Here is an 11,947-nt window from a genome sequence, read left to right as displayed (position 1 = left end):
TCCGCTTGATCATCACCTCAATGAAGAGGAAGCAGAGGTTGTGTAGCATTCTGAATGAAATGGGGAAAAAATTGAAAACACGCATAATACAGCAAATTGAAACCATGGAATGTACTTTCATCCAAATCTTTTACTCAGCTCTTAAGGCAGATGCAAGTCAAAAAGGCACAGCTTTGCAATTGGCACTGTTATTTTATTAGTACGAGTATACTGAAACAATAAACTTGTACTGGTATACAGACAATTTCTTTTTTTTTTCTTTTTTAAAACAAATTTGTTCAAATCCTGAATCAAATATTGTTTTATTATTCATAATAATGAAATAATTTCTAACTAGAAAACCTGCAAGCACCATCAAAGAAAGGGACCATAAAATCCAATAAACAGACTTGAGTGTATCCTACAAATAGACACACCACGATTAGAAAATAGAATTTCAATTCTTCCATTTTTTATATTTGTTTTTAAAAAAGCTAGTGCAAGTACAATATTTTACACTGAAATTACAGAGAGTATGCACGCATATGGAAACAAAAAATATTCTCCTTTCACAATAAAAGCTCTTAACTATGTCTGTACTATTTCTCCTCTTACCACTAAGGTGCAAAACATGTTTAATTCCTCCAATGACACCCCCTCCACATGCTACTGGCCAGATCTGTTTATACTACTGTATATCACCTCTGCCCATTTGCCAGCAAAAAGAGATCTGTAACACAGCCCCATTTCTCTCTTGGTGGAAGACATATTCTCATCATGAAATCATCTTCATCTGCTCATCTGTAATGATTAGGCCTTGGGGCTACGGCAGTAGCTGTTTCTTTAAAAGAACAAGTAATAGGTTTATTCCATGCTGAAAAAAAGAAGAAAGAGAACACAACGTTTCGGCCGTGGAGCCTTCTTCAGGTAGGTTTTAAACCTATTACTTGTTCCTTTGCAGCCTACGCATGCTGACGCAGCTACCCACCTGTTTCTTTAAAAGGCTCCTTTAAAAGATCGCCTGCATCCTGTGAAATTGTCATGGCTTCCTGTTTAACAATACCTCATGTCTGAAGATACTCGGAAAATAAACACACAGAAATAAAAGAAAACGGGGAATTAGAATTGCCTGGAAATGTGTGCACTTCTATAGTAAACCACATCCCCTGTCAAACTCTTGACCCTGCGAGATCAGGGTATGTTGATGCTTAATCTAAAGGAAATACTGTGCAGCTCCCTTCTTTCATTCATTCACTGTTGCTGCTTTGAGGTCTCAAGGTCAAAACAGAAAACTGGGACACCAGTCTGTTCTTGAAAACCTCTAGCAATAGAGGGTTAATCGGATTGCACATTTCTTTTTGTAACACAAGCAACCATAGTTAGTCACTAGTGAACTGAGCTCTTCACTGAGGGGGGCAGTATTTAAGACTGAAAAGCATTAGGTCAGAAACACCACATGAAACTGTCAAATTGTGAAACTGTGGAGGAGAACAGAGGATTTTTGTCCATTTCTTACAGATATGTCAAGTTTTCTAAAGAAATGTGTTTATAAAAATATCAAATAGGAATCTATTAATAAATACATTTAACTGAAAAGAACCTCCTATACAGGTTGTAGATATACAATTTCAAGAATTTCATTTATCTATTGCTGATAGATTGCTGTGGATTGTTTGTGAGGTTCATGGACTTCTTCTTGTCTACTGAGCAGCCTGTTTTACAGACTTTATTATTTTTGAATAACAGCTCCCGAATGACGCTGTTAAGTTTGAAAAGCAATACGAAGTGGAACCAACAAATACATTCCTGAACAGGGATTAAATGCAGTCTCTGCTTGGTGGTGGCATTGGTTGAAACAAACTCTTCGAAAGGAATGGTTTCAGATGACTCAAAAGACAACCAAGAACACATGAAGCAAAATGTTTGCTAACTTGTTTGGAAGCTTCAATTTGGGTTCAGTTTAAATAGGAGCGTCCACATTAAATTATTGGGGAAAAAAATAAAAATGGGTTCATAGAACAAGCTCACCATCCAGCATTTTAAAAGTGGTACAGATGAGCTCCAATGCTTTTCACTGCATCGGAGTGGCCAATTTTCTTTCTGACAGTGGTGCACCTTTTTGTTAAAGTTCAAATAACCAGAACAATTATAATAACAACAACAAAATCAAACCCAAATTAAACATCCCACAAAAAAAAAATCAAAATTAAACTGAAGTGCTGGGTGGGCATGTATAATTGTCTCAGCCTGAGAGTGAATTCTGGCAAAAGCCTTTAATATCGACATGAGGTCAACAACAGTTACATGTTCAACTGAGTAATCCTTTGATTTGTATTCAGGTTTTCTCCTTTCAAACAAGGTGCCAAATTCATTGCAAAATCCAAACAAAAAAAAAAACATGCCTTTTTTTAAATTCTCCAAATACTGAAACTCGCGCACCAACATTCAAATTTTCATTTGTGCAATTGAAAGAAAAACAAATAAAAATATCACCTGTACTCCTCAATGAGAGTGCTTACATACAGCTCTTCGGCCACTCAAGTTAGTTAAAACAATTAAAAAAAAAAGATCTACTGTATATGTCCCGACTAAAAGGTTATAGTGCTACAAAGAAAATAATAATAAAAAGATCCTATCAGTAAGGTAACACATTTTGAAGCGAGGTCTATGACAAAAAAAAAAGAAAAATAAGCCCGAGAGTAAAGGTGTCCAATTCCACTTTGAATTATGTGACGATCCATCCACCCAACCATTCAACCTCGTCAAAACCTGACCTCATTTTCTCACTCACTAGACCCACTAATGAGCTAAAAGGAAGGCTGTTTCAGCGGAAAGGTGAGGAAAACACTGCTGTGCCTTGACTGCTTTAAAAGCAAACTGCAGACCACACTTCCATCAGTCTCCCCTTTCTCTCTCTGAAATGAATGTAAGAGCTTTGAAAGCACCAGGCCTCCCCAGACAGACAGGCAAGCCTGACCTTTCCTGGCTTCAAAAAGTGCATCAACAGTATTATTAATTCTACCCTAAAAAAAGGATTAAATGTGCATTTTTTTTTAAGTGGTCCCCACTTTATGAGGTTATTTTTTTGTTTTTTTCGTCAGCGCTACCATCATGTTTCATGATATTAGCGAACAACACCACCCGGATGAGTAGTCATTGCGATTCACAACAACAGGACTCGCGACGACACCCAAAATGCCAGTCAGAGTCCGAGAGGTGTCAGCTCTCGCTCAGGAAGGCCCTGCGCCCTGACAAAGTGTCACAGGCGCTGTTGAGGTCTGCTGCTGCTCAGGAGGAAAACTGAACGAGCGGCCGGTCTGGAGAAGGGTCCAGAGGTCAGGCGACCCACATCTCTGTGCCGGTGGTTTTGTTGTGTTTTGTTTTGTTTTTGTTTTTTGACGGGCTTCGAGAGGGGTGAGGAGCACCTCTGCTCGCGGGCAATAAAAGTGCTGCTTCTGGTTACATCAGTGTACCACACGCGCCCCTGCACGCACGCACACACGCACGCATACGCACAAGCGCACGCACGCACACTCACACACGCAAGTGTGTGCGCATGCGCGCGCCAACCCCCCCCCCCCCCCATACCTGAGTAAGAGCTCTGAAAGTTTTTTTTTATTTTTTTTCTGGCCGCTGATAGGGTGCAGCGGATGATGTCACCTGCAAGGGCACCTGTCTTGTTTGCTAAAGGAGGGGGGTGGGAGGGTGGAAGGGGGTGGGGGTGATTGATACACTGCAAAATATATATATTTAAAAAAATACAGGGACCTTATAAGTCAGAAGGGTTGAGTGCTGCAGTTCATATCTGTACGAGGAACAAGGAATGAGGAGGTAACTACAGCCTGTCAGGGAAAAGAGACCCCCCTATTTCTTATGACACTTTGGGTCTTTCCTGTTTTACCACTGACCACATGGTAGAAAAGAACCATCAACGCTACATAAAAAGCTCAGCAGGTGACATCATTCGCTCACTGCCTATGGTGTGGCCTGCACAAGAATGCAAAACAAAAAAAAAAACACTTTCTAAGTAAAACTCCAGGATGTACAACTCCAAATGATGACACGAACAGTCTTTTTTTTTTAATAAAACATACTATACAGACTTCCCTCAGAAGAATGCATCCTGACTATTTGACTTAGAAACAAACTGCCTGGAAACTTAATGTCGACAGAAGGAAAAAAAAAGCCTGTGTTCAGTTAATCTGAGAGTCATATATATAGAGAGATAATATTGACATATTGCAAGCTAGACATTGTACAGAGGCACATTGCTAGTCTGGTAAAGTTCACTATCTGCATATTCTCCAGTTTGAGGCAAAAGCGGACCGGGAGGAAGAAGAATAAATGTAAAAACACAATGAGGGGAAAAGGAAAACAATTAAAAGAAAAGGGGAAAAACTCAAGTGGGTATCAGCGCTACGCTAATTATTACAAGTTGGCACGATGAAAGGAAAACAGGTATTGCACGTACTAAGCCAAAATAAAAAAGGGCAAACTGACGTCTAGAAAGAAACAGTCTTACTACCCAGGATACCTTTTTAATTAAACACTTAATTATAAAAAAACGAAATCACACTGTGTCTTATCACCACTCTCATTCTTCTGTATATAGTGTCAAAGTCATTCCAGTCAGTTTTTAATTCCTGTATTTGCACTATGTACCTACAGTACGTCTCCCTGCCACCTCAGCAAAGGTCACTGCTGGAACCTCTATACTGTATATTTGTTGCAAGTTTGAGCCAGACTGAAGTGTGCCTCTCTTTTTCCAACTCGGTTCAAAAACAAAGCACTGAGAATGTGCGTGCCCTGAGTAGAGAATATGGAAGTACTGAGTGAGTATGACCAAGCTAAGATCCAAATACTTTTCTGTTTTACTGAACCAACCTGGTGGAATTGGACTTGGCACACAACTGGGCCTCACCACTAGGAACTCGACCACAACCTTTTCTCATCTGAGTGTAAGAATGCTAGCAGATACTCCTGTTTATTTCTGGGAAGGTTAAAACCCCAAATGTTGTTTCTTTGCAAGAACAGATCTGAGTTGGGGGGAAAAAAAAAACGGTACGGTATTTTGGGGAGTTACCCTGGGCTTGTCTGTGCTACGTCTTGCTTTAGGAGGAATCACAGGCTGGCGGAGAGAATTCAGATTCAAACCAGCACCCTACATACCGTAAGCAAGAGGAGGCTTGTGCTCGGATCAGCGCAGCTGTGGGAAAAACAGATACTGGGTTTGGTCAAGAGGTGCTCTCGACGCCAACATAGCTAAAGGCCCAACACTTCAGATTGAAAACCTTAACATTGGCATTGGCAGTAACACCACGTGTTCCTGCAGAAATGTAATGGAAATTAAATGAACAGAAAATGGGAAAGACTCTGTGCACCACTGGGCATGGAGAATGACTCTGTCCATGACGGGACACTGAGCAAAAAAGTGTCGTGGCAGGCTGTAGACTTCAGTCACACCACCTACGCTGGATAATGCACCTAAAAACAAGAAAAAAGTCTCTGTCCTCGTCTTTAAAACATGTTTTTGGGACAATTACTTTAATTTTAAAAGAGCTTTACAAAAGGACAGCCTTGTATTCAGTTGCAAGTTTTTCTGTTCAGTCTGTATTTGGACTGTCCCCTTCTTACTACTAGCACAGACAGTTAGATTCTTTTCTTGTCATCTGTTTGGTTATTCCAAAATATCAGTGGTGTAGAGGACCACTGAGGTGTTCTGAAATCACCTCTCTTTTAGCCTCCCAGTCTTATTTCCTGCTGTAAGGCCATCTTAGGGACTTGTATAGAAACAATGCAGATGACAGACATCTCTGGATGACGTGTTTTAAACGTGTACTGTAAGTGCAAGCACACACTTTTGGAGGATGCCAGACTTTTGCCTCCACAGCATCCAAGCATAAGCGTTTCATCTTCAGTATTCTTTTTTTTTAAACCCCATCTGGCTTGCGGTTTAAGTTAAACATCGACGGCCTTCCACAAATTCATGCTGCTCCTATTTGTAAGCGTTAAAAAACAACTAAAGTTCGGCTGAAGATCATTCCCTTCCCCTGCTACCAAAGAACTAAAAAAGTCTAGCCTTGTGTTTAATGCAAGAGACCCTGGTTTTATTATAAGAAAATAAAAACATTTTAAATCTGCATGGGTACATTTTTTTCCCCAAGCTTTCCGTACCCCCAATGTCCCTGCCTGGCACACTCCTGCCTTAAGAAGACTAACACCTGAGGAAGTTTGCTACCTCACAGCCAAACAGAAAGCTTACGAGACGCTTGCGCTCAGTATGACTGATGGCTCTTCTGTGACCCACTAGTCTCTGTTCCACACATACTGTACATGATGAGGCTAGAAATTCTTGAAAGTGTCTGCTGGGGAAAAAAAAAACAACAAAAAAGGTAGGAGAGTAGACCCATCAGTATGGGTCCAGAGGTTAGGCAGATCTGTTAAGTAACTGCTACATCAATTTCCCCACATTTACAGCTGAAAAAAAACAACACAAAAGTTACTAACTCTCCTGATGTGCAAATCGCAATATTCTTTAAAGTATAACTTTAAACAAGAAAACACTGGACAATTCATATCGCTATATACACTACAAAACATTGAAATCAGTCCACTGCCACACCAGTTCAGTTACACAGCAGGGCAATTTCAATGTTGTGTGGAATATGTCTGTGTGCATGTAAAAGAAAATATACGTGTGTGTGTATATATATACACACATGATATACACCTACACAATATATATGTATATATACATACAAACAAACATAAGTGTAATAAAGACAAAAGGTACCCTTCAAACTTTTGTGGCCATTAAGTAGAAATGGATATAGTGAATGCATCTTCACTATAGCTGCAGATCTGCTTCCCTTATATAAAAGGAAAATATCACTTTTCCTGTTTTTCAGTATACAGCCTCTCGGTACAATTTTGAATCAGGAGAATTTTCTCTCAGAGAGCCATCTCGCTGGCCTGTAACAAGACCTTACTACATTTCGGAGGCAGTTTCATCGAACAGCCACACAAGGTTGAAGTGGTTCACCCTTTCTTTAAATCTTTCTTAGGCTTTTGTGCTCTTGGAAGCGGAGCATCAAAAATTTCAAAACAAAAGTGCCTCTACTAAATCAGTCCTCCCTGGGACCTTTTCTTTCCTCGCTGTCACATATTACTTCAGTATTCACATTCATCCCATTCACCCCAGATGCAACCTGTCTTACGATGTTCCTGCTGGAAACAATGCTAATGAAGACTATAGAAGACTATTTTGTCTAGTCTTCTTTTTGCTCACACCCCGTACAGTACTTATTGAATGTTGAGACCGTAAAAATCACACTTCAAACGATTCTCAGTTTTTAGGTGTGACAGACACTTTAAAAGCTTGAAGGCAATCACCTGTCCCCTCATTTCCAATCTTTTCTCGCACCATTTAATTAATTCTCCCATTAATTGCGACAAAGAGGCTACACTGGCACCGGTTACTCAAAATTTGGATTGAGTTTAGTTTTCTTCTCCCCTATTCCTCTGATCATGTTCAGAATGTCAGGAGACCGACATAAGCCTACAATCAAATGGACTGCCTCTGCAAGTTTCCTGACCCCCAGGGTGTGAATAGTCACTACAACATAAACTATCTATCATGCAAAATGCGCCAAAATCTTAACAAGAGGTTTAAAAAGGAAAAAAAAAAACACATTACAGATCTAAAAAACTACTGAAAGTAAACATGTAAAGCTGACTCTAGTCTATTCAAACCTGATAGTAAAAGCAACTTTTTTCTTTCTCTGAAAGATATACGGCACTGCTTGTTGTAGTAATACCCGACTGGTCTGATTGTCTAATGCCACAACACCTAGTCTAGTCAGATACAACACAAGGCAAGTCAACTGAGGAAATGACGAGGCAGTTTTGTTGTTTAGTTTCTCCAAAGGCCTTGAGACACGTTTTGATTTCTGCTTTATGAATCGGCTGTTTCCACTGTAGTGCCCTGAGGAGCAGGTCAGGCAGTTAGTGAGCTGGGTGAAGACCAGTCCAGGTGTGTTGGATACAGTTCGCGTACTGTACATGCAGAGAGGAAAACATTTACTCCTGAGGGACAAAGCCCTTGACTGCTGATGCTTAATGCTTCAACAGTACCTGCAACAGCTGCACAAACAGCTCCTTCACGCTCACTTCCTCTCATCAGAATTTTGGTTATCGATCTTGAGTACCCTGTAATAATACATTTCACCCCTGGGAAATCAAGTTTTGTTCCAGGTACACTGTCCAGAGCAAGACAAAATCTCCTGCTATGCTCCTAAATCATTATTGGGCATAAAGGCCCTTTCCACACAAGCCTTGAAAAATCACTGGACAAAATGTTGCATGATCTCATAAGAGGAATAGAAGAGGCCTACTCTTTGGGCACCTATTTTGATTATAATATGGGTTTCAACATTCAATCACGTATAAAGGGGACAAGATAGTAACCTGTAGATGTTTCAAGATCTCTCTACTCGCATCTCTGTATTGGTCTCCATCTCTCAGATACTACACCGTCTGCGTGTCTTTGAAATTTCCAGACATTCATGCAATGAGTTTTTCGAAGCCATGTGATCCAGTGCAAGATGGACTCGGAAATAAAAACAGCAGATGCTGACAGAGTCAAGAGAAACAACAATCAGCGATGCTGTTATTTGCTGCTAAGCTGCTACATAAAGGGCTTAATATTTTTAGCAGGATGCATTTCCAATCAGAACATTTGCATGATAACTTAAATGAGAGCAGACAGTTCTACAAACTGTTGACTTCACGCTTAAATACCAACCTTATAATGTATATAATTTCTAAAACATATTCACATAATGTACATCTTGTAAGTGTGCTTTTAGTGGTACTGTTTCTGGGAGAGAAACAGCATCTTAATTTAGAATGAGGCAGAAGGGCACAAATTAAAAGTAAATGTAAACAGCTTAAAGTGTGCAGACATCCTCAAAAATACTAATCAGCTCTATTTCCCTTTAAAGCAACTTTCAGACAATCTTTGGGGGCTGCTGGGAGTGGTATAAAGAGCCAACCAGAGTTCAATTCATTCAAAACCCATCCCCGTCACTAATGGTAATGTAGTTACAACTGGTTTATCAAAAGGAGTCCGGTACTGTGATCTGGTACAGACCTTGTGGTTGGGATCCTTCCCATTCCCCATTCGTGGTCCACTTTTTGGGGTCTTTAATCACGGGAGCTGGCACTCCCCAATGTTTCCTGGTTACTGCATGCCTTAGAAAACCAAATTCACAGCATACGAGAAAGCAGTTTACCCACCATAGACTGCAACGTGCGTATCAGTCACGGATCTGAGAACACTTAAGATCATCTGATCTACTTCGCCTCGCGTGAAAACAAACACGAAATGGATGGAGCCCCAACACGCAGACGATTTTTTTTTTCTGTATCATCTCAAAGTCCATAATAATGTGCTGCAACAACCAAAAATAACGACTATCTCTAAAAACGAAAGACAAAAAAATATATATATATATATTCAAACAGAGAGATCAAGTGCCAGGGCTGGCTGACATCATGTCGACCCCTACCAGCGGTCTTGTCGCCACAGAAACGAGATGTAGGGGAGTGATTCCGTCTCGCCATCCCCGTGCATTTAAACCCAAGATGGGAAAGTGCCGATATTCTACATTCTGAATTTACAGCACAAACATCTCAAGTAAAAGCCCACATTACTGCCCAGAGAAGGCTCTGTCAAGTACAAAAGGGTTTATCTAAATGTGAAGGGGCGAATGACCCTGCGCCTCAAGAGACTACGCCTCGAGACGAAGTCGGCGGACATGAAGTGGCTCAGCTGTCTCCCGTTTTGACGTTCCTCAGCTTGCTACTTTCGGCTGGACTCTCGGTGTCGTGCTTTGCCCTTCCTGAATCTCTCTGGGCCTGTGTTGCTGATGGTGGTGGTGGTGGTGGTGGTATTGGTGGTGGTGGGGGGGGGTCTTTAAAAGTAAAATATGGGTGGAAAGCCACAGACCAGCCTGTCCGTTCCCTGTGAAGTCAAGTGGTGTATAAGCGCCCACATATCTGTCCCCCACACGTACTCTCCAGAGATTTGTGGAACAAACACCTGCGCCAATTGCCTGTGTAATACCAAATGCAACTATTACAAAGGTTATAACATGAACCTAAGATGATAACGTGTAAATACTGGGTTATTTAGCCTACAGTACAGTATTCTGGATAGAACAAAAAACGAAAGAAAATGGAAAAAAAATACGAAAGAAAACGACTGTGAAGAAGGGTATTCTTTTTCTTTCCCCCATTTATAAAAACGTCCCCCGCGAGCCTTCACTTGCCTATATTTGACCTGCCTTCGATGCAGATTTTAACCTCCTGAGGGATAAAAGAGGGTTTGGGCAGAGTCAACGGAGGCTCTTCTTCCGATTTCTCCACCTTGCGGCTCTCCGGGGCCGACCACCGCCTCTTCCGGGTCGTGGGCTTGCCGCCCGGCTCCGTTCTGGCGAGCGGCGGGGGCCGGCAGGAGGCGGCGGCGACCGCGGCCGGCGGGGCCGCCCGCTCCAGGAGCTTCAGCTCCCCGTTTTCGGAGACCGGCGGCGTGCCGGTGGCGCCCGCCCCGCCGGCCCGCTGCCCGAGTCCGTTCTCCTGCTGCTCGGCGTAGCGGCCCCGGCCTCCGTACGGCCCGTCCGCCCTGGGGGGTTTCGCCAGGAGGCCGCCACTGCCGTCCGGGGGCTGGCTCTTCTTCAGGGAGCCGTTCCTCAGGTTCTTCAGCGTGAGAGAGATGCAGACGTCGCCCACGGCGAGCTTGGCGCAGGGCAGCTCAAACAGCTGGGTGGTCCTCTCGGGGCAGCAGGAGGACCACCCCTGCCCAAAAACAAAGAAGGGGTACTCCACCAACACTTCCACGCTGACCTGCGGGAAGAAAAGTGACAGCACAAATCCCTCAGAGCTTTCCCGTGAACGAGTCTCGGCACTGTACACACCTGGCAGAATAAAGACATTATACGGCACATTACATCCTGCTCTGCCCGAAAGAGCGGGGTTTAATTTCAAAATAATCTGACTTTACGCCTGAATGATACTTCACCACACGCTTTCGTTTCAGCGGCATTTCGACATTCTTTATTTCACGCCCACGCAAATCTTGAGTTGCCGGCTGTTTATTTCCACCCCGGCTCTCAACAATGGTTGTCATACCCCACGAGGACAACAGGGGGCGCCGGGCACGCTCCTCTAACCTGCCCACCCATCAGGTTCATTTGTGTTTTGGCACGCTCTGAAGCCTCGCAGGAGATACAGTGCTTACGAATCCCCAGTCCTGCTCTTTGTTTCTTTATTATCATCCCGTCAGCTGGGCCTGCTGATCAGGGATTTGCCTGAACAAATTCCTCCATCGTTGCTACAAACCACATCACCTGAGGGTTCTGTCGGCAAAACCGGCAGAACTGCTGGTCAGCAACACTTCTCAGGCACCCTCGTGGACTAATATTTACACATTTAAAAATCTTTCTCGGGGCACAATAAATTATGTTCTCTCAGTGCTACCCTTCAAAACACTTCCACTATGGAAAACCATTCACTGAGACACTGAGCACCGAACACAACACTCTCTTTGAAGCAAATATCAAGAGGTAGTGTATGTGTGAGACAGGGATTGAACTGCAGTACTGTATCTCCTCCTTTCTCTATTTACTACGCCTGTTAATCTCCGATTCCTCTATTCAGACTATTCATCAGTTCTTTAGAAACAAGATTTTAACTAAAAAAAAAAGACACCAGTAAGGTCTTCTATAGCTATATCTGCTTCCTGCACTCTTCTGAAAACTTTCTGATTCTAAAGCAATTTGTTGTGGTGCCTGATATGCTTGTCATTTCTGCAGGTAGCCAGTAGCCAAAACACACCGCAGTTCAAAACTAAAGAGCAGTGAACCACCTTAGACCATGCATAAATACGTTTTCCAAATGTATGGGCCTA

At 42.4% G+C, this 11,947-nt stretch overlaps 1 protein-coding gene across 8 annotated transcripts in view; it reads right to left on the bottom strand.

The window, feature by feature from the left end:
• Window positions 1-172: 172 nt before the first annotated feature.
• The window catches only part of atxn1a (ataxin 1a), a 157,094-nt gene continuing 145,319 nt past the window's right edge, over window positions 173-11,947 (bottom strand). For 7 of the 8 annotated variants that reach the window (XR_016093816.1, XR_016093817.1, XR_016093818.1 and 4 more), the window contains 2 exons: window positions 968-10,884; window positions 173-814 (listed from right to left, as the gene is read on the bottom strand). Coding sequence is in view for 1 of the 8 variants with exons in the window: in XM_088928520.1 (XP_088784646.1) it covers window positions 10,303-10,884 (582 nt within the window). In the remaining 7 variants the exon portion in view is untranslated. Of the gene's footprint in view, window positions 10,885-11,947 lie in introns of all 8 variants that reach the window. The other variant, XM_088928520.1, reaches the window with a different exon arrangement.

This window comes from Atractosteus spatula, chromosome 12 (assembly GCF_055471065.1).
Source record: "Atractosteus spatula isolate fAtrSpa1 chromosome 12, fAtrSpa1.hap1, whole genome shotgun sequence".
NCBI lineage: Eukaryota > Metazoa > Chordata > Actinopteri > Semionotiformes > Lepisosteidae > Atractosteus > Atractosteus spatula.
This window is presented reverse-complemented; position numbering and strand designations above follow the sequence as displayed.